The sequence below is a fragment of the Agrilus planipennis genome, unplaced genomic scaffold (genome assembly GCF_000699045.2).
Source record: "Agrilus planipennis isolate EAB-ADULT unplaced genomic scaffold, Apla_2.0 scaffold40, whole genome shotgun sequence".
Classification (NCBI taxonomy): Eukaryota; Metazoa; Arthropoda; class Insecta; order Coleoptera; family Buprestidae; genus Agrilus; species Agrilus planipennis.
This window is the reverse complement of record NW_020438938.1, coordinates 313,260-337,599: the sequence shown is the minus strand read 5'-3', so window position 1 is coordinate 337,599 and position 24,340 is coordinate 313,260. Positions and strand designations below refer to the sequence as shown.

At 36.2% G+C, this 24,340-nt stretch overlaps 1 protein-coding gene across 1 annotated transcript in view; it reads left to right on the top strand.

Moving 5' to 3' along the window:
• Positions 1-24,334, top strand: part of LOC108740889 — a 61,226-nt gene extending 36,892 nt beyond the window's left edge. The window contains exons 4-9 of the mRNA XM_018475399.2: positions 916-3,581; positions 3,903-4,061; positions 19,068-19,205; positions 19,820-20,303; positions 22,957-23,634; positions 23,730-24,334. Coding sequence (XP_018330901.1) covers positions 916-3,581; positions 3,903-4,061; positions 19,068-19,205; positions 19,820-20,303; positions 22,957-23,603 — 4,094 coding nt within the window. The 3' untranslated portion in view covers positions 23,604-23,634; positions 23,730-24,334. The remainder of the gene's footprint in view (positions 1-915; positions 3,582-3,902; positions 4,062-19,067; positions 19,206-19,819; positions 20,304-22,956; positions 23,635-23,729) is intronic.
• The last annotated feature ends 6 nt before the right edge of the window (positions 24,335-24,340 follow it).

The window sequence follows — 24,340 nt, the reverse complement described above, 5'->3', positions numbered from 1 at the left end:
CGTTGACTAACTTACAAAATTGGTATTGTACACATACGTATATCTATACCTTCATGCCTTCGAATACACATATGTATGTATAAAATTAATAATGTAAGATATAGGAACAAACGAAAAGATATCACTGGACTGTCCTAATTGGAAATGACAAAACCAAACAAATTTCTCAGTATCGTAGTAAAAATTAAACAGCTTCTGTTTTCACTTAATTCAAATACTTAATTAATAAGTATAATACAAACGGACACGCAATATTCAAAGTTATTAGCTTGTAGTTTTGATATTTTGCAGTCTTAATCTTAACTTTAAAGTTCTAAAAATAAAATTAACTCCACGAATAAGTAGTGTCTAGAATTAATATTAATTGCGCAGCAGTCATTTGATTAAAAGCGAATAAATCTCAGTCTGGGTAATCGTTATTTATTGTCGAAATCGAGGAGCATTTAAAATAAAAAATTGTCTGGTTTAATCGTCATTTTACCAGCCATTCGGTCGATTGTGTTTCACACGGTGAGCACTGCGAACACCGTTCACGAAAACAGTTTACAAATTGACCTGTAGACAAACGTCGACTCTCTCGACTTTAGTTGAAAACTAACGAGTAAAAAATCGTTTCTTCTGTACTAGTTAATTAAGATATTCTTACATGTACCAGTTGATTTATTGGCGCAATTAGTCACAACGGCGCCGTCGGCCACGAAAAACACAATAATTAACTTTGTACTTCACAAGAAGTCGGTGCAAAATCCCTAGCTAAGCCGGTAATTGTTAGCCTAACATTTATTTATTAGGTGTTTCGCCTGATAATTCTAAAACATAACCTTTATCACGTAAATTATAAATCGCTGCAATACCTATTTTATTTTTATTCGGATTATCGACCATATTTTCCTAATCATTCGTATTTATTCCCAGGGCCACCTTCACATCTTCGATACAAATCCCACACGCTCCCAAAGAAATATAAATTCCCTTCAGACGTCGATGTCTATGAAACAAAACGAAAATACAACGACGAATTCGATATAAATAACGACCACCCTCCCAAAAAGCCCCCTAGAACATTCGCTTATAGACAAACTCCCGAAAAGACAACCGAGAAAGTTTCGATCATAAATTTATTCAAAAAGGATCACCAGGATCATCCCAGAAAGTCTAATTTGAGACGCAGCGTTAGCGACGCTACGAATTTAAAATCGAAATCTCTTAAGGCTAACAGACAGTCTGTCAGCGACACAGACGACGAACATTATGTGCACCATTGTAATAAAAAACAATTGTCACCTATAATAGAAAACTCACCGAAGGAGGATTACTTCGAAAACAAAGAGAATATCCCTATCGATAATAAAGAAGACCGGAAAAGAAAAAGTCCGGAGAATGCAACGAGAATTCTGAAAGATTACATTAACGAACTCGATAGGAATTTTAATAAAGAAGAACCCGTACGTAAAGTCGATCCAGCTGTAGACGATGACGTTAAGATAAGTTCGAAGCCCGAAGTGATAATAATAGACGTGGACAAGGCCAAAAATATTTCGAGAAAGAAAAGAAAACTGCCGAAATTTAAAAAGAGATCCATCAAAAATTTTAATTTGTTCGGTCGTAAAAAGACGTCGCAAGCTAAAAAACAATCGAAATTACAACGATCTCCAGCTTCAGACAATCTAAGCGTCCAAAAACCCAGATCGTTCGCGACAAGGGTGCAAAATGAACACCCTCATGATGACGATACCGCCCAAATAGACCTCTATCGGATTGCCGATATAGAGCATACCTCCCCTAAAATAAAGGACACCATCGCGACTTTGGAGCAGCAAAACCATCGAAATACCGAGATGATCCACAGCAGCCAGCAACCGCCGGAGAAGCTTCCTCTTACACGAGGTCTCACTGTAGATACGATGGTCAAGCGATTGAGCAACGACAAATACTCACCACCCCCTCCAAAAACGAACATCTTGATAACACCAACGGTTACCGTCCAGCACAATAACAACCAGCCCTTTTCGTACATCAGAGGTGTCAGTCCTGATAAAAACTATACTAGTCATAGCAACAACGGTTCCAGAAGTCCGCAGAACAAATGCAGTAGTCCTGTAATATACGCGCAAGTTGTTTGCGATAAAGGACTAAACTCGAATGGAAAACAAACCATTCATACGGCTTATTCCAATGGGAAGAAGCACATGCCTCACTCTGATTCAGATGAAGGACTTGGATGCGAAGAGAACGTCTTCGGAAGAAAATATGAACACAGTTACAACACCAGGACTTACACCGAGAGTGACAAATTCGAGGAAGAATATCCTATAACTCCAAAATTCAAAAAAATCGAATACAACGGCTTTGGAAATTTGGAAGAATTCAGAAAAATGGACTACAAAGATTCTTCGGCCAGAGGGCAAGCAGACGGAATGGATTCGAAAAGGCGAGAAAGTTTCCGAGAACCGGAAAATTTGGATTTCATCAAACCAAACTTCAACGATCTAAGTACCAGAAGAGATCTCCTCGAATCCCGAATAAATCGGCGACTGCACGAAAAACCCTATCGCACATCTCCCGAACACGTCCTGAAACCCGTTGCCATAAATAGCACCTTTATCACAGAAAAAACTTCAAAGCATTACCGACACGGTTCTACAAGTCCTGTAGGTTTTACCGAAAAATATGTGACTGAATCCAGATACGACAAGGACGGCCAAACGCTACGAAACGACTACAGGATACGGGAGAATTTCGGGGAAAACAGTCCCGACAGTGCCGAATACGAAAAACGTTACAAATCCTCCAACTACAATAACAGTTTCGATAATGAACCCACCAGCTTTGATTCCCACATCAGCGACTATCGGTCTTCACCCGAAAATTCTGGAAGACGTTTTGAAACTAGTCAAACTTACAAACACCACCACTCGAACAAATACGCTTCTAAAGGGGACGGTCGGCTTCTACGTAGTCGGGAACATTTCAAATCTAACCCGGAAATAACCCACAGGTCTTACGAAGATCCGTTTCGGGATAGATACAACGAATCGTATCACGACTCTCTTCGTCGCGAAAAATACGAGAAGGATCGTCGCTCGCCTACTAAATACCGCTCGGAAAGGTATTTAGAAAGAAACGACAGTGAGAGAAAAGACAAATTCGGCGATTCAGGTATCGAAAACGATTTTAAAAGGGATTCCGCGGAAAATTTTAGGCCACGATCGAGTCCCCAAAGGGAATATGACAGCGAAGACGAGGGTTTCGCCAGTTCTCTGTTAATAGCAAGCGAAAGACAGCATACCGACGACAGTTTCAATACTAGAAAGCCAAAGAGGGAATACGACTCCGACAGGGGGCTCAGGGAGAGCAGCAGTAAGAGCCGGGAATGTCCCGTTAGGCCGGAAAGACGATCCAACGAACGAGAATATAAAACGAAAGAGATAAAACACGAATACGTGCCGAGAGAACGGAGCATTGACGATGGTTCACATTACGATCCGAGGATCGATAAGGACTTGGAAATGGGCAGAAGTACCTTAAAGAAAATCGACTCGAAACCGCCCAAACCCGAGAAAAAGAGCAGTTTTGAAAAGGTATTGTTCATACTCAATAAGTAGCTTTAGTAAATGACCCTCAGCAGAACCAAAATATTTTTTACTTACAATGCAGTGTTTCCCCTAAAATGCATATCTACATAGATCCACAAAGTACTCATGAGACCTCTGTACTTGATTATAAAAATGTCGAAAAAAATCTATATTATTTCAAATTTTGTATAGGCTGCTGAATGGAACTGTATTGAACTAGTTATTATTGCTTTTTACAAAAAGAAAACTTGTTTGGTCCTGCCAGGGTCCACAAATTAATCTTAAAATTAGTCCCTTTCTAACTCTTCTTCTTTTTAATATTTATAGGTAAAACAATTGTTCCTGAGGGATAGCAAAAAAAAGAAGGAGAAGAACAAAGAAATGGTTCCAGTTGAAAATTTACGTGCCAGATATAAAGAATACAGCGGAAGCAAAGAAAATTTGGAATATCGGAAAGAGAAAAAAGAAACCAATGGTCTCAAATCGGTGAGTCCTTTTACAATATTAATTAGGTATATGATGTTTTTGATTTGTAAATTTTATTATCGGGTTTGATCAAACTTTGTATGCCACCACGCAAAAATAACAGAGGTTCTTAAGTAAAATTTTGAATGTAACAATAAGTACATTTATCCTTGCAAAATTCCTAAGAAATTCGAAAAAGATTATTAAAAGTAAATATTTGGAACACGAGAATGAGGACAGAAAAGGTTAGAAATGAGAAGGTTTTAGTAAGAGTCGGAGACCACAGGGCACTATGAATGTCAATAAAAGATAGGCGAAATAGAATGGTAGAAGAAATATAATTATATAGATATAAGTTTCTCTAGTTTTCGAGAAATCCGAAGGTTAGCTTAAAATTTTTTGGGCTGGAGGCCTTGCGATGTTGATGACTGGTCTCAGTGCTCTTCCAGAAAATCTACGACAGTATTTTTAACGAATTAATTCCATTCTGTCCTTATTCTCTCCGTATACTGTCATCGATTACGTGTTTCCATGGCACACGCGGAAACTCCACTGTCTATACCGATAAGATAAAACTCTCACCGCCAATCTTATATGGTCTATAAGACATTTCACTCATTCACGTAACTGCATGTTCAACGTTGCGGTTTTCTGAACGACCTTATTCCTTCCAACAGGTTGGTATGTAGAGAGAAAGTCGTGCCGGAGCAGATACAACGAAAGTTGCATACAAGACAGTAAATAGTTATCTTGTCCTACGACATTGTTAACTTTAGTCCCTTGAAAACCAAATTTGAACATTGACTTGTAAAGTAATTAAACCCTAAAATAATAAAGGATCGATAATACCCTGAAAACATTTTTGGGCAATGAAATGTTTAAAAAATGGAGTAGTTCGCGAGGTTGAAACAATTAAGGTTGTTGTATGAAAGAAAAAAAAATGGAAAAAGAGAGACAAGGATCACGTAGCGTGCGTGAAGTTGTTACGTCACCAATGACCCAGGTCTGGTACGCCATATAAGGGGGCGAGAGTGCAGACCTGCCTACGGGGGCGATCTGACTCACTTATCCGAAAAAGGCATTCCCATCCGACTGCATCTTTATTACGAACTTATACGCGTTATTATACCGCGACGAAAACCACTCGTCTTGCCTTTAATTGACCCGTTTGACGAGGTTAAATAAGAAACAAAAAGTCAACCAACACAAACAAACGATTTTCTTCGTTTTTTTTCTCATTTAACGCTCTTGTTGGTCTTTCCAAAGTAGATAACTTTTATTAGTATAACACGAAGTATCCCGTACTTTTTGTCATACAACAGCGGCATGATGAAGCTTTTCAATGTATTTGAATTTTCTTTGCATAATAGGTACATGTACCTTTCACTTGATACTAATCGCGACCATATAATTTTCACGAAAAACCGTGTAATATTATTTTTTTTAGTCACGCACTTGTCAACGGTATGACCTATCGTCCCGCGCTCTTTTTTTAACGTATACTGTATTGAACGTTGCAATTTACGTCGCTTTATAAAATCATCCACGATTGGGTATGTTAAACAAACTGTACGATAATGACAGTTGGAACTTCTCCCCGTTCAATCGAAAAGACAAGAAACGAAAATGAAAAATAAAAAAGGAAACTGCCGGATCGGTGGTAACAGGTATCATTAAAAAGGCAGTAACAACGTCTCAGTGCTTTTATTATCTATCATGTTTCTTGGCGGCAGATAAGAGATTCTAATGAAGCCTCTTGATATAATTTTCTTCCGTTGAATCGACTGTAAACAGTTTCGCTAGTATAGGTAATACTTACGTATTTATACATAGAAGTATATATACATACATATATATGTACACACAAGAATTCGCTCTTGTAATTAAGATTACTCGTTTGATTTATCATCAGACCAGAATAATACAGCTAGAGCGTCCAGCCAACTTACATTCTTCAGTAATGAACGATAAGTATAACTAATATTGGCGATTTTCTTTCCTTGCTCATGACAAAGAAACTTACAGGCTTCAACCACGACCGCAAAACATTGGTTATCGTTAATTAAATTTATATACTATAGACGCTGTATAAATCCATATACATATACTTTCTCCAAAAGTACGGTTAAAAACCAAAGGACTGTAGCATAGTAGCAATATACGTTCACCTAAATTAGTGGGTTAAAATACATCGCAAGGATCCACTTTTTAACGTAGATAATATAGATTTCTATCTTAGATATTGAGAGACTTAGACCCGGTTTCCTGATTGGAACTTTCCAGATCATTCCAGATATTTCTAGAACTTTCTGGAACATTCCATGTCGATTTTAACAGTTGCACACAATTTGGAACTTTCCAGATATTTCTAGAACATTCTGGAACATTCCATGTCGATTTTAACAGTTGCACACAATTTGGAACTTTCCAGATATTTCTAAAACATTCTGGAACATTCCATGTCTATTTTAACAGTTGCACACAATTTGGAACTTTCTAGATCATTCCGGAAATGTTTAGAACCTTCTAGAATATTCTAGATCGATTGTAACTGTTGCACACATTCTGGAGTTTTCTGGATCATTTCAGAAATTTTTAGAACTTTCCAAAAGATCCCATAAGTTAGGAAAGGACAGATATATATTTTTCGCATTTTCGCCACCCACTGCCACCCACCGCGATCAAACTCCCTTACTTTCAGCAGGAGACCAAGGGGTATTTACCACGCCAACGGGAAGTTGATAGGAATTGGTGGTGATAGAGAAAACCCTGTATTTAGCATTTTATATATTAATTTAGATTGGTTCGTACAGATTATGTCTATGACGTAACAGCAATCTTTCAATGACCTAAGACTATTAAGTAAATGACAACAAAATTCACAAAATTTAGACTAAAAAATGGCCTTGCTTCAGCCAACAGTCAGTGTTATATTAAAAAACCTAATGATACACTTCTCTATTAATGTTTTCTTAATTACATATTAAATGTATCCGATCAATCAATCATCTAAAAAAAATTGTCGATTTGAAAGTAGTTTGTGGGTAATTTGTTTCAATTTTCTTTAGAAAGAAAATTTTAAACGATTGAGAAGGTGTTGAACAATTAATATGTATGTGTGTGTGTGTGTGTGTACATGTTTTAATTGTAAGAATTGTTATCCGTTTCTGGATTCGACAAGGACTTTTAATACGTTTCGTAAGTAGCACCATATGTTATTGCTTGCGATACATGCCTGCTTTTATCGAAACCATTTATTACACGCTTAGTATACATAAATATATTCAATGATTTTTATTACACCTGATTTCGCGACCATAAGGACTGTAGTAATAATAATAATATGTTTTTAATTTAAGTATGGCTTTTATTTTACATATTTGGTATTGTGTCTTATTGTTAGTCCTTTCAAGGATATCAAACACAAATAACGATAGCGCAACTGTTCCTTTGTCTGGTTTATTAATGATGATGATTATTTTCTATGTAACGATAACATTTTTATATGTACAATAATGTGCTACGTTTCTAGAGTTCCAGATGTAAGTATGTAAAGAAAATTTGTGTGCCTGGGGTAGGGGATGATGGAATATTGTCGAATCACTCGACGATTATAATTTCTAATAAAGAAATGAAACTAAGTAAATGGATAACAATAATAATTGTAACAACGGTATCTATCAAATTTGTCCATTTTAATAATACGGAAATTATTTATACGACAATTTAATTAGTAAGTAGTCACTACACGATATGGTTAAGTACATTTTGAAAACGATTGAAAAGAAACATTGACCTTAAGCGATCGGGAAACACAATTTATTTTAAATTAGTAAAGGATACAGTTGTCTTTGTCGGTTTGTTTTTGATGTGCGATAAGTATCTGAAAACTAACGGCAGAATTGTACTGATAAAATTATATTATTATCAAAGTCGGAGTAATAAAAGTTGGAGTTGGATGGTTTGTATCAACTTTCTTGGAGACTGGAAACGGGACTTCCCTGTCAATATTCTTTTGAAATTTTCCGAATACTTCTTTTTTTTCCATGTGCTTTGAGCTTCGAAGTTACCTTACTATTTTCTGGTAATTCGCTGTGTTTTGATTTCAAGATCAAACGCACCCTTTAGAAAGGTAAACCGCTGTGGAGACATTGCGCATCTGAAGGTTCTATACGCTCAGAAGTTCTGTTTCTTCACAGGACGCATGTGCTATGCATGATCCTTCTTTCTTACGGTTAAAAACCAAAGGACTGTACCATAGTAGCAATATACGTTCACGTAAATTATATTAAGTAGGTACTAGCAACGAAACCCGGCGTAGCTCTGGTTAAAATACATCGCATGTTTAATGGTATATAAAATATTTAAGGATCCACGTTTTAACGTAGATAATATAGATTTTCCGGTTTCCTGATTGGAACTTTCCAAATTATTCCAGATATTTCTAGAACTTTCTGGAACATTCCATGTCGATTTTAACAGTTGCACGCAATTTGGAACTTTCTAGATCATTCCAGAAATTTTTAGAAACTTCTAGAACATTCTAGATCGATTGTAACAGTTGCACACATTCTGGAGTTTTCTGGATCATTTCAGAAATTTTTCTTGTTTCCAACAACTTGTTCCTGTAATTCATGAATATCTGTTGATATCTATCCTCTATTCTTTTGCCTGAAAATGAAGCTACTAATGCTAGTAGGTGGGTAGTCGAAGGGTAAGGCGGAATGCTCTCTTTAGTCTCCATTTTGAAGGGTGGTGGTTGGGGTATGACAGATGAGACAAACGAAATAATTATCTGTAGAATACTATTACTGTCCAAGTGATCCAAGGAAACCGTAGAAAAACTTGGCCCGAGGCAGACGGACCCGGAATTGAACCGGAGTCCTGTGGAAGTCTAAACAATGATTAGAACCTCTAGACACCCTGTATACGCTTCTTTAGTTAAAGGTTTCGCACAGAGTTCGTTATTGAAGTCAACATCTGGCCCAAGCAATAACTCTGATTAATAGTGAAAAATTGCAACAACTGAAGACTGAAGACCATCATCTACTTACAATATCCTTTGCATGTACACATGCATGCAGATGGCATTTGTGCGTGTGATTGTTACGCGAAGGTATGTTTGTGTGTGTGTGTGTGTGTGTGTGTGTCGATATATGAATGCGGCAGCCGCTTCATAAAGTAGCAGCCCAGAATGCAGCCAGCGGAGGCTGCATTGAGAACTCGGTTGCTTCGTCTTCTCTTCAGTCGTCTTCTTCTATTTTTTGCTAGCGCGTTGAAGTACAATGACGAGTAGCCGGGCCTCCCAAGTCCTTTATTATCGCAATTACGGCAGCTGCCCGCGAAGCAGAACAACCCGAGATGGTTATACCTGCCATTAAAATTTTATTTTTCAAAAGAACTAGTAAATTCACTATAGTAATTACTCCAATGTACTTAGACACAACACAAGTACCGAAGCGATACGCACCTGTAGGTACTCCACTATCGCATATCGTATGGAGCGATCCATTCTTAAAGCGAATCAATCGGCTGGCTCAATCGCTGTTACCCTCTAGTCGCTCGCAGGACAAATTAGGACTCTAATATACGACTGTACGTTAAGTACGAAAACGTAACGATTATCTTCGAATGGTTTTCACAGTGCATTTGAAATAATGGTATGTAGAAAACAGAAGAGGATGGGAGAAAGGGCGGAAGAACTGTCAAGGGATGATCAATTTGGATTTAGAAGAAATAGAGGAACGCGGGAGGTCATTCTAGCTTTACGGGTAACAATAGAGAAAACAGTGTGTACATATACAGGATTTGTAGATTTAGAAAAAGCTTTTGACAATGTTTTAAATGGGAGAAGAACGAATATAAAGATAATAGACGAAAAATTAGAAGAAGTGGCTGATTTTAGGTATCTAGGTGTAGCCACTCTCTGTAGCTATACCGAGTGTTCCCACATAGGAAGTTAGATAAGTCAGAACGGAAGGAGTAGTTGGAATATAAAGCAGAGGTTAGCGCAGGATCGAGTATCCTTCAATAAAAAGAAGTCACTTCTCTGCTCGCCAACGGTTAATTTAGAAATTCGAAAAAGAATGTTAAAGGTGTACGTTTGGAGCGCGGCGCTGTACGGCTGCGAAACATAGACGGTGAGCGCTGCGGAAAAGAAAAGGTTAGAAGCGTTCGAAATGTAGTGTTACAGGCGAATGATGAGGATACCGTGGGTAGAGAAGGTTAGAAAAGAAGAGGTATTAGCAAAGAATAACAGAACAGAGGACTCTATGGAAATCAATAAGAAGTAGGCAAGATAGAGGTTAGTAGGAAACTTTCTCAGGCAGGTAAGAAGATCTAGTCAGAGACATATTAGAGGCAGAAACGGGAGTTAGGAGGGGTAGAGGTAGGCCTAAATTAGATTACTGTTCGTAAATAGTTAAGAATGTGGGTTGTTCTAGTTTTAGGGAAATGCGAAGATTAGCTCAGGATAGGAAAGTGTTAAGGTGCGTGTCCAGGACTGACGACCTTATGATGATGATGTAGAAATTGAAGCGATTCCCTGTTCCATTTAGATACTAATGTAAAATGCTTAGTATGTAAATAGTATATTAAATAAGTAAGTACCTTTTTATGTACATGGTGTAAATGATAATTACGATAAAGCTCGTCAACTTTACAGCGTTAAAAATCATTCGATCTTATCAGTACTTTGTTGAAATTGAAAGTAAACATTTTATGGCCTGTTGACCAGTTGCAAAACTCCGAAGTGGCATTATTTTTCGAATAGTTAAAACTTAATTATTTCAATTTTATTTCCACACTGTAAAACAAATTACCCCTAAATGTAATAACCGCAACGCCGAGTATAGCAGATATATTCTAATAATCTTTTATTTCTCACTCACTTATCTTCCCTCAGTTCATTAAATCGACCCGGTATAATAATTATTTTCCTTTTTCAAAGTACGGAACTTGATGCATGATGCAGACATATCAAAAACGAAACAAAAATTTTTGGCTGTTTCATTCCCACCAGCCACTAATGTTGGTGGGCGGGCAGTCCCTCCGGACTATGCCGGAAGGTAGGGCTCTTCAGGCACCTTTTAGGAATCGTAGGAATGGATGGGAGGTGGTTCGGGTGAGAAAGATGAGACGGACGAAATGAAGACAGGAGGGAATGAAAGATTATCTGTGGAATATCACTGCCCCAGCAATTGCCTAAGTGGTCCAAAGTATGTGGTTACTTTGAACTTGAACCAAGAAAGACGAACCCAGAATCGAATCGGCATCCTCCCGAATGCTAAGCAATTAGCTAAACCTCTAGACCATACCGCTCGGTAGACATATTACAAACTGTTAAACTTATAGCCCTAGTCCAATGTTTTGTATGATTTGCTTGCATTGATTAGGCAAATGCTGGGGCAGTCATATTCCACAGATAATCTTCTGCAACAGGTTCTTCCGCTTTACCCTCCTGCTTTGCACCGCACTGCGGGTCGGAGAGACTGATCGCCCACCGGCATTGGCTGGTGGGATTTATAAACGCTTAAAAAGAAAAAAGACCAGAGGAAAAGAGAATTCGTTTGGTTTGCAACTCGCCACAGAACGGCCGGCAAAAGTCGATTTCGTATTTTACGGTGAACATTGTGCGCTTGCAAGTCCGCTTTCTCGCCGTCGCCCTTTGATATCCCGCTGGTAGCGGTTAGATAACAACTGCGGCGAGCATCTCTCGATCGGCGAAACGTTAAGTTTAAGATCGGGTAATGCGCACAATGTTATCCTTGAAGTGCATTTACGATCGCGCGTTTACAACCCGAAAACTGTGAATGAAATAAGAAAATTGTCCGCCGTGCCGCCGTATTTATTGGCGTAGTTAAATGAATGCGAGAATAAAATTTTATCTCAACCCTACTCGACGACAAGAAAAAACAAGAAGAAGAAGAATAAAACAGCGCGCGTACCGTGAACAAACACTCACATAAATCTGTTTTTATTGTCCCTAATGCTCCAGATGTATAATGTTTAATAGCCTCTGTTAAGCTTTTCGTTTGACTTTAGATAAAATGGAATGCACCTTGAAAACAACACAAGAGTTACTCACTTGTGTTTCAATGATTGGCAATACATTTTACGGATAGTTTGATGAAAGGTGGAAGTAAAAATCTAGGGTGGTGTTTTATTTATTTTGCGCTGCCGCGCCACTTCTTTCTCCTATGAGGGAGCACACGAATTTTTGGAAGGATTGTAAGTGCAAATAATTTACCTCAGTGATGAATAACACGAATAACTGCACTTAATAATATTTATTTACAAATATACAGTTACTACATATATTGAAGACCCTGAACTTGATGATTACACTGATGCTAATAATTGATGTCTGTTGTTGTCTTAATTGTTCTTTGTTGATGTCTTTCTGATCTTTTGTGATGTCTCTATTTTTTTTTTTGATGTCTCTGTTTTGAGTGTGTCAGCCTGTTTATAACATAATCTCCACCCTGATAGAGGAAGGGGTGAAAGTGCTAACCAACTGGTTTCTAATATTATTTAAGCACTTGAAGATAAGTATTTTAAAGATATTGTTACCTGCAAGTTCGATACCCTAAAATTACACCTAAACCACTTACATATAATACATATTTGTAAAAACCAACAAAATTGAATATTTGAATTTCCAACTTAATGTTTCAAGGAAACGGCAGGTAAATGTACCCTGGTCTGAACAGGTGGACCGATAAAGAATATTTTTGGTCCAAAAAAGCTGAATTTACTAGTTTATATGTTCTACCTGTGTCATAAAAAAGAACAAACAGAATAGCTCAAAACCCCAACGCCAAAACAAGACACTGTAGTTGTCCGAAGCACTTTTCGGTAACAAAGTTACCTTCTTCAGGGACTGAAGTAAACTGTTTTGGCGTTGGGGTTTTGAGCTATTCTGTTTGTTCTACAACAACCGCCAAAGTTTTTCCAATCTTCATATTTCATAAAAAAGACTTGAACTATGACGTATGCGCTATTCGCGTATTTAACAAGACATACGAACCCTGGTATAAAACCAGCAAGAAAAAGAATCAGGACATGAGTCTCTGTTTGCTTTCGCGACGTCTTGTTTCAGCTGTCTATCTATCAGTCGATGTATCTCCGAATGACTTCTTCGCCTGACCCGCAGAATATTACGTTTCTTTCAACAACTGTACAGACGTAGGTACATGTGATTGATGGACAGACAATTGTTTTTCTGCCTGATGTATTTGCTCTTAACGGTACCATCGAATGCCGTTACCGTGGACATGATTTCCTGACGACTTAAAGATGCTCCCTGTGCTTCACGAACGTCCACAAAATGACTATCAAACATTACCATTAAGTATTCATGTAATAAGGACTTGGGTTGTTCTAGTTTTAGGGAAATGCAAAGATTAGTTTAGGATAGAAAAGAGTGGAGGTGCGTATCCAACCAGTTTTAGGACTGACGACTTTATGACGATGATTAGTTTTGGTTAGGTGGCGTTTTCTTGATGGTTCGAAATGGAAAAAAAATAAAAGTAATGAAAACAATGTTTAGGTATTATATTATTGTATCGAATGGGGCAGTTCACCATGGCACACATAATGTAGAAGAAGAAAAAGAAGGAGAAAAGGGAGATATATGGCAGAGACATGGTCGGCGACTTTTTGAACTGACACTGCAAGGACCAAGAAGGTCGTCCAGTCGTGGAGTCGCGACCGTCGTCGTCTCGATTACACATACACAACATACTTATTCGAACGCACACAACAACACGTACACGCACAGGCACGCACACAAACAAGCACTCTACTTACAGATCATCAGATACTGAAGAGGCCGTGAAATACCAAACAAAACAGCTTCATAAATATATGGCCCGTTGTGCCGTCCATAAAACAGCTACCGCTAATACCTACCGATGGAATTTCTGCAAAAAGTTACGCTAACTAGACACATAGGTGTGCCCATAATTAAATACGCACTTTATAAGGAGTAAAGAACATTAGCAACAAAACAATCTTCATATACAATGTTTCTGTCGAATCCACTTAAAAAACGTTTCTAGTAATTACCTAATTATTATGTCTCTCCAATACAGATAGTGAACCCTTTGGCTTTACTACAAAGTATTTTTGTTGGGTTGTTTTAGTCTGCACGACCTATTCAAGTAGTACTGAAAATATAACCGGTACTACTAATGTTCGAGTCTTCAGAATAGTACTCGATATTAAGACTTGATGGTCTTGGTCTACTGTCATCATCATAAAGTCGTCAGTCCTAAAACTGGTTGGACACGCACCTCCACTCTTTCCTATGTTGAGCTAATCTTCGTATTTCCGCAGAACTAGAACAACCAACGTCCTTAACCATTTGCGAAGAGTAATCTAATCTAAGTCTACCTCCACCCCTCCTACCTCCCGTTTCTGCCTCTAATATGTCCCTGACTAGACCTTCATACCTAAGAAGGTGTAGTATAAACTTATCTCGTCTATTTATTATTGACTTCCATAGAGTCCTCTGTTCTCCTATTCCTTCAAATATCTCTTCGTTTCTAATAGACTCTATCCACGGTATCCTCATCATTCGCCTATAACACCATATTTCTAACGCTTTTAACCTTTTCTTTTCTGCCGCTCCCACTGTCCATGTTTCGCACCCGTACAATGCCGTGCTCCAAACATACACCTTTAACAATCTTTATTTAATTTCCAAATTAATCGTTCGCGAGCATACAAGTGACTTCTTTTTATTGAAGACGATTCGACCCTACTCTATCCTCTGCTTTATATTCCAACTACTCCTTCCGTCCTGACTTATCTGAATTCCTAGATACCTAAAATCATCCACTTTTTCTAATTTTTCGTCTCCTATCTTTATATTCGCTCTTCCCCTACTTCTTCTTCCCTTGCATATTAGTATTTTCGTTTTACTTGTTTTTATTTTCATACATACTGTTCTTCAATACCTCCGTTATCTACTTTATGTAGGATTATTTCTCCACCGATGGAGTCCTAAAGTCCTTCGAACCACAACTTTTGATCAAACGTCCGATAAACAAATTTATTAGCGTTCCCTGAGATCGCAGATCTCCCACTATCTTTTCGGATAACGCCGGTCGTGAATTATCTTATTATCCCTTTTATTCAGGTTTTGTTTAGCGTTATATTTCAGAAAAGCTGAACAATTTTATTATTTCAGTGATAATCATAAGCACCACAAACTCCATTATTAATCGCCACCTGTAGTAGTTGTTGTTGTTTGCGCTCTCCGACGAATTGTTTCGGACGATTGTTATTCAAATTTGCACACTTGTCTTCCTGTTCATTGTAAATTATAATTGCGCGGCACATACTTGTTCTCCAAATGGGCGCAAATCAGAGTGGGCGCATGGAAACTACGTATTGCGTCACACAATATGAAAACTGATAAATATTATTATACAGCTGACTGCACTAATGGACAGTGTATAGGTACATAGTTTTTCACCTTTGGACACATTACATACTTACTTATATATCTATATGTATTTGTGTATGAATACGGAGTGCTTGTTAAACCGTGCTCCGTCTGTATGAAATTCGCCGCATGAAGGACGCAAGTGTCGCGAACAATAGTAATTGTGTGGTAGGAATAATAAGGGAGTAATTCCTACACAATGCCGATTATGGCTTGGCCAAGATTCCTGCAAAGCCCGCTTTATAAAATCGTTGTTAGAAAAAATCGAACAGCATTGTAAGTAAACAATTCTTTTGTCTCAACGTCGCTCTATTTTTTTTTTGCACATTTTTTTGGAACAGCGTGGGAAATGGGCTAATCAAGCTAATTATGTATATTAATAAAACCGAAAATTTTGAATTAAGTCATGGATTTTCTGGCAGAAAATCGCTCGAACTTGTCATGGTTTGTTTTTAATTGCGCGTTCTTCAAGTTAATTTTCATGAATATAGAAAGATCAAAAAAAAAAAAATAACATACCTATAATGAAACCAGAATTATACCTCAATTGTAACCTTTGTTTGAAATTATCCCAGCATTTCTTCAAAAATCAGACCGAAATGTGGAATATTCCACTTGACCTCTTATTCTATTATTTGAATTTCCCGATAGTTTTCTGGGGAAGAGTAAAAAGAAAACAGTGAAAAATACAAATAATTATTTCAAACATTTACTAATTTAATGTTATAAAAGTGTCTCAGGGTTTCAAGCCATAATTTAACAAGAGGATATCTTTAAAAATAGTAGTTAGTAACTAATTTTTATTTCTACGTACTATTTTGTGGTTTGTTCAAGGATAATATTCAGTTTTACGTAAAATATTTATTTTGGTGATAAATGATGTTTTCTAATTTTCTTTTTAATAATTGTTACTAGAGTTGTAAATTTTGCTGTATTTGGAGTTGTCTATACATATATTATGGGTATTACCTACACGTTATACTTTAGCTTACTGTAAAAACATGAATAATATTATTTGACATCCCTAAACACGTCTAGTTGAAAAAAACTATAATTTAAAGATCATCAATCCACTTCAATGGAACCAGAATTACAGCTCAATTATAGCTTTTATTTTAATTTATCCCGGCGCCTCCACCAAAATTTTCAATAACATTTTACAACATTAACAATTCACAACAACTATTAGCCAATATCAAATTTGATCCTTCTGGCATGCAAATAAAACTACACAAAAACTGAATAATTGAATTAGGTACTTTTAAGAAAATTTAATTAACTTAAGCACCGACGATTACAATTTTTTTATTCCTTATAGCAAATACTAATTAATAAAAAGTACTTCAAGTCTTTGTAGAATTTTCTTCGTGCAAAAAGGACCAAACATTCATCCTTGAAAAGTAATAAAAAGGTGTACATGTTGTCCCTTTTAACTCCTCTTTCTGCTTCTATCATGTTTCCCACTACTTTCTTTCATGTCTCCTAAGGTATCCTATCTTCCTGTCTATCCATTTTCGTATTGACTTCTATACCACCCTTTGTTTTCCCGTCCCTTCTACGTAATACCTTTTAAGTCTTTGGAAGTACGACTCTTTTTTCGTACAAAAAGGATCATGAATTAACCTTAAGTACGTAGTAGTAGTCAAAGACTTATCCAAAGAAAAAACAGGAGTTAGGAGGAGTAGAGGAAGACCTAGATTAGATTACTGTCAGAAATAGTTAAGGATGTGGCATGTTTTAATTTTAGGAAAACGCGAAAATTATCTCAAAGATCGAACCAGTCTTAGGACTGACGATCTTATGATGATGATGAGGTAGTACTACGTTTTGTAAAATTAAAAAAAAACTTTTTAAAATATGTAGATTTAGATGTGAAAGAAATCGGGTTTGTGCCTACCCTGATTTTTTTTTTAATCCCTACTGATTACACACTCTGGCTACGATCTGGTTTACAACGTTATTTTTACTTTTATGTACGAATCGAACATGCATCTCCCAAGCTCTTGTGGTCAAGCCGCCACTGCAACAGCTACATTTGTTGTTGGTATGAATAATTGGCCAAATCCGCCTCTGCCTTTAAAACCTCCGCGTTGGTTTCACGGTTAAGTCAGCGACATAAATGCAATTGGCAATGGTCTTTTTCATAAATCACCTAGTTGCAGTGGATCACCTTTCTTGCGAACGTCGTTCCCTTTATATGATCCAGTCCCATGGCGCCTCCTCGTCGAACTACTTACCAGAACAACTGTCTCTATTCATTCATGAACGATTTTTTTCTGTATCGTCATCGTATCTTCCACCATCTAATCAAACAAACCCACAATGGTTAATATTTATCCATTATAAATTTTCTTGTATCGGCAAGGCAAACAGACAATAAAAATATATTCTTTTCGATTTCTTACCGGGGGGTTGTGTTTAGGGTTGCCACCCGTACTTTATTATAAGGTATTGTACTCTATTTCGACTGTGCAAAAATACTTTATTTAAGGCCTTAAGTAAACATCGTAATTTTGTAAGCGATTATTCGAAATTCAGAGTATTCTTACATCAATAATATTGCACAATACTATATTTTTGAGAATGTTTCTAAGTACGGAAAAACCTGATTTCCCGAATCTGTTCAAAGTAGTGTCACTTTTGCTGTCCGTTCCGGCCACTTCAGCATTTACAGAAAGAGTATTCTCTGTTATGAACGCAAAGTGGCGGGACGACAGGAATAAAGCTTCATTAAAACTAATTAAAAATGAACTTTTAGTTTACTTAAATCTTTGTTTGTCATGTTTAGAGGCTATTAATGTATTTAAGAGCGACAGCAATTTGTTACTGGCTGCTAGGTGTACCAAAACAATGTTTTTAAAAACAAAAAATAAAATACTTTATTTTTATGCTGAGTACTTTTTTTTTAACCTTTTAGTCGAGAAATACTTTATGTAAAGCCTGAAAAGGTGGCAACCTTAGTTGTGTTGCACTTTACCACCTGTAAAATCAGGAAAAAATCATCGTACTTTCGGGGAAAAAAGTGCAATGCTCTTTCCTAAGTGTGGACCCCCCGAGCCGGGAGAGACTATCATACTTTCTTTTTATTTTACTGCTTAATTAAAGAATGATTCGTAGTTAAAACTAGTAATTATCTGATAGATATAGGTACGTAAAAGGGAAACCAGTACGCAAAGAAACTATTCCGATTTGTTTTCATAAAATAACGCACCTTTTGTAATCAATTTTCTTCACTTGGCAACCGCATTTAAATTGCTTACAATGAGATCAGTAAATTGAAAAATATTACAGTATCTCCTTGATGCCGGCGCGCCGCCGACCCTGGGGCACAGGCTCATCGTTAAAATGACTTAAGACATTAATTTGCATAATAACTATTCAAACTTAATAACACTGAGTGCAACTGTGCACTTATATGTAAGGGAAGATCTAACTAACCGGTGCCATTTAATTTATTATTTTTTTTTTTTATTTGTATTCCATAGTGTCCCCAATATCCTTCTTTTCTGTAAGACACCTACGCACTTACATACATCGTAATTTGTTTATTTATTATTTCCTTGATTTTACTGTAGAGCCACGACTACTTCAGCAGACGAAGATTGTCAACTCCAAGTCCTAGTCCTACACGCGAAACTCCGAGAAAAATCGAGCCCACACACGGCAGCTGGTTCAAGTCGTTAGATAGACTATCGCGCAAAAAACCGAAGAAGGTAAGTTATACCATAATTATTAACTGCTGACGCCATAACATCATCGACTGTTTTAAATCGCTACTTTGTAGAGAAATTCGCTCCGTCATTTGTTAGCGAGTTTACGGAATTTAGGAATTGTTGTTCTAACGCGGACTATTCGACCATCAATAAATATTTCAGCCGATTGATTACGAAATAACATTTTAATGTATGGGCATACTATTTTAAACATTGTCCCATTTTTAATAGACCTTACCAATAGTAATCTTTAAGTGGTAGACATAATTGTGTCGCGTTTAATACTCTATTAAATTTTCTCGATTAGAGCCTCCGGAAATTGATATTTATGTCATTAGGTTTATGTTAAGGATTTGTTTGCCTAATAAATAAAAATGTCTTGTCATTAATTTAGCAATTATAAATCAATTTTTGAGCCCAAACCTCGGGGCATGTTTAAGCTTTATTTTGTTTTGTTGTCGTAATTAATATAAAACACAATTCAATAATAAATCCAAAGCACAATTAAAGTTTATTAGCATTCAGATAAATTTTGACAATGTGCTGCTAATAAATTCATAAAAATCAAGAATTTAACGTAACTGTTAAGTAATTAATACACTTCGATATATCAGGAGTCGAAAACTGAAAATCAAACGAGTACAGAAGACGAGTATCTACCAAAACAAACTCCTACAAAAAATCTTCGTTTCTTCGGGGATACCGATATCGAATCGAACGACAGCGTTCGCCAAAAGCCTTCTGCAAAATACAGGAGCACTTTATCGAGTGCCAATAACGAGAGGAATCGCAGCCAGTCTTCCCGAGAACTTCACAACATCTCCGAAGAAACCAGAAGAAGTCCCAACGTGTATACCAGGAAAAACAGTTACAAATCGATGGTCGACGTTTCCGAATCGGACAGAGATACGAGAGGATCACGGCTTGCGATGAAACCGCCCATGTCACCCAGTCACAGGACCAACAGGGAAATGTCCAAAAATAGAGACGACAGAAGCAGGAGGAGACGAAACGAAGTGAGTTCGGTGGAGAGTTCCACTGAAGGAGATAGCAGCCAGCAGTCGCAGAGGAGTGTCGTATATCTTCATGCAGCAACAGGTAAGCAAAAGAAGATAAATTCAAAATGAGAAACCAGAGAAAATTTATAACTTGTGTTTTTTATTATCATCCGCATTGGATTTCCACCCTAAAAACTAGTAGGACACACACTTGACTCCTTCTTATCCTGAGACAATCTTCATCCTAATGCCAGGTTTAAATGCAAATGTGAATTTTAATTTTATAATACACAAATTGTCAGGGGTAGAGCAAAGGAAATGGAGTACCTTTTACCCAGAAAAGAAAATACAATTCCGTAGGAATACACATAATTAGTTTTATGTCGTCGTCGATGTAGTATTTACAGTACAGGGCCGTAGTCAGAGGCAATGGTGTTGGTAAATTCAGGCCTCGAAAAAAAATTATTTCCTGGGACGTTTTTTAAGCATAATGACTCACAGAAATAGAACAAGAAAACCTCATTTTTTTCATTCGTTTTTTATTTCTTTAAAGGAAAGCCGAAAGGGATGAGGGGATATATACACTAGACTGAATGCTTAACCTTATATGGGATTAATCATCTTCGCCCCGTGCCGTAAAATGAATTGCTATGCCAGTGGTAGCCTCACTCTGCCCTGGAATATTTTAAGTCTGAATTTGAGGATTTTAAAAAAATTTTACTCACAATTTCTGAGTTGTACTGTACCTACAAGTAGATAATAATAACGAAAAATATGATTATCACAGTGAATGTAGCAACCTCGGATAGCACCTTGAGAGCTTCATTTCAGGTTGGTTTAGAGTAATAAATTAAACAGTTTAAGTGAGATATTCGTTCGTAAAAATTGCGAAAAATCCCATGTAGATTTCAGATTTTGTTCGTACAAAAAGGATCTTGAATTAACGGTAACAAAAAATCATAACTTATGTTCAAAATGATACAAAATTAGATACTTCTAGTAATTTAATGTTTAAGAGTTTTCAATCAAATTTTACAAGAACTTTTAACAAAAGCATTAATAATTAACTATTTCTACGTTTGACAATAATAGTCAGTGTCATGTAAGGAAGTTATTTTCGTGTAAAAAACTTTTTCTAAAATTCATTATAGCTAATTATTAGGATTGTAATATTTTCTGTATATTGGGTTTCCCATACAATATAGTACAAAAGATAATTCAATTAATTAATATTAAAAGAAAAATATATTCAAAATTACCATCTTATATCTGCATATATTTGGATTAAATATAACTTAAAGATGAAAATTCATCAATCCACTTCAACGAAATTTAAATTATAGCTCAATTACAGGCTTTTTCTTAAAGTGTCCCGGCGCCTCCACCAAAATTTTACATTAAATTTTTTTAATAATTAGTAATAACGTTTATGTATCTTCATCGATGTTTTATTTTCGACATTAAAACGATAATTTACACTAAGAATTAACCAGAAACTCATAAATGGTAAACAAATACTTCCTTATCGGTTCCAATTAAAAATGTGTAAAAGTTTTCAATCAAATTTCACAAGAAAATGTCTTCAAAAATATTGCTTAATACCTTATAAATCATTTCTACGTATTATTTTGTGGTTTGTACATGGATTGTATTTAGTTTCTTTTGACAAAGTTATTTTTTATACTTACAATATTAAATTTGTAATATTTTCTGNTGTCCCGGCGCCTCCACCAAAAGTTTCAATAAAAATTTTTATTAATTATTGATAACATTTGAATATCTTTATGAATGCCAAATTTTCGGCATTAAATAATAATTTCTAATAAAAATTAAACACAAATCAGTAATCAGTAACTAAATACTTTTTTAGTGACGCCAAATAAAAATATGTAATGATTTTCAAACAAATTTTACATGGTGTGTCTTTAAAAATATTGGGTAGCACCTAATTAATTATTTCTACCTAATATTTTATTTGTTCGAGGATAATATTGTGTTTTTTATAATTCAGAAAGTTATTTTCGGCAGCAAAAACGTTTTCGAACTTCCTTTATAGTTAATTATTAAAGTTGTAATATTTTCTGTATGTTGGGTTGCCTATGTATTGCATTACAAATTATAGTTTAATTTTCCTTAAGAGAAAAACAGAAAGTAGCAGCCTTTATTGTGTCTAGATGAATTGAATATAATTTNGGTTGCCTATGTATTGCATTACAAATTATAGTTTAATTTTCCTTAAGAGAAAAACAGAAAGTAGCAGCCTTTATTGTGTCTAGATGAATTGAATATAATTTAAGAATGAAAATTCATCAATTTACATCGATAAAATCTGAATAAATGAACTCAATTGTACAATTTTCTTTGAGCAAAAAGGCGCAAGAATTAACATTAAGTAGTAAGTACTCTGGCTACGGTCTTGGAAAAGTAATCTTCTTCTCTTCGTTTCTTAATTCCTCTTTCTGCTTCTAATACGTCTCTCACTAGGTCCATCAGGTCTAAGAAGATGTCCCACCATCCTATCTGTAGCCTTTCTTATTAAATTCCAACCCCTTTTAATTTTCCTACTGCTACGTAATATTTTCTCATTTCTAGCCTTCTCTATCCGCAGTATATAATGGTATAACGGTGAAACAAAGTCACTCCCATAGGAAGAGGAAAGACATTTTTTTTTGTCTAGCCTAACAAAGTCTGGATCTTTCTGATAGAAATGAATCTTTTGAATTACGAGACAAAGAAAATATTTTTTGTTCCAGTTGGCGATATACCGGGTCCTGGATATTTAAGGAACGGTCGCAGGGCAGCCTCTCGTGAAGAGCTTGCATCGAACGGTTCCAGTCAAATCCTTTCCCAAAAGAAGACTCTGAGCAGGTCATTTTCGGTTCTGGCCCCGTGGAGACCTCGTCCCGTTCGAGAAAGTTACGACATCGACTACACGCAGTATCCAAAGACGACAAAGAACGGGAAATACGAACAAAAGGTGGCACGAAACGGCACCAGCCGAAAGGAAAGTTCATCGACGTTGAAGAAAAGAGCGAACGAAACAAAAAAGTCGAACCAAAACAACTCGACGTTGAGCAGAAGATCGAGGAGCAAAGAGAGTCTGACGCAAACGTTGAGGCGATCGAAAGACGACGTTTCGAAAGGCTCCTCGTCAACGTTGTACAAGAAAAAAGAGAGACAACCGAAAGAAAATAATCGCTACTACAGGGAAAGGGACGATAAAAAAATGTCCCAGAAGAGCATGTCTGTGGAATCCTTGGGAAGAAGGAACAACAACAAGGAAAACGGATATCACCACGACGTGTCCAGGTCCGTATCGATGCCACGCGATCCGGAAAAGTCCGCTGGTTGGTTTAAAATCCAAAAGAAGAAAAAGTCCCAGAGCACCCAACGACTGTGATCTACAATTGATGCACGTTAAGCTGAATCAAGTAAGACGATTCTCCTTATTCTTTTATTTTGACGAATTTAAATTAAGGTGTTTCTTTATAATTTTGTTTTTTTTTTTTTTTTTATTTAATTAAAGCTTAAAGTACATCACAAAAGGATAGCTTTAGCAGAGTACAATATTACACACAGAACAAAAAGTGCCATCTGCTCGTCAGTTCTCTCGGGTTTAATGCGAACTGTTAAATTTTTCGAGACGAACTCAAACACTAACATACTTATTATTATTATTAATTAATCGATTAATTAACCCTACTAAGCACATACCTATTGTATGTATCTACTAATTACCTAAATACTGCATATTTTATGTTTTTTTTGTACCTACACTTAACAAAACAAAACGATTTGCTTTCTTTTTCATTATGTGCAATATTTCGGTAACCTAGTGAAAAGGAATTCAAATTTCTCAGGTACACAACTTCTTTTTTTTTTTTTTGAGGTAATTTTTTGTCTTGTTAATGCCTTTTTTTGTGGGCTAAATCGTTTTTTGTTTCTATTTTGTTTGTTTATTTTACTAATTGTAAGAATAAAAACAAGTAAACTTTTGTCCAGGACATGAACAAGACAAATAATTAATTAATTATATGTACAATTACGTACAATAAACTAATTAACACTTTTCTAAGAGTAAAAACTTAATTTTTTTCATACATAAACACATGCCACATTTTACGGTGCTATTACTTT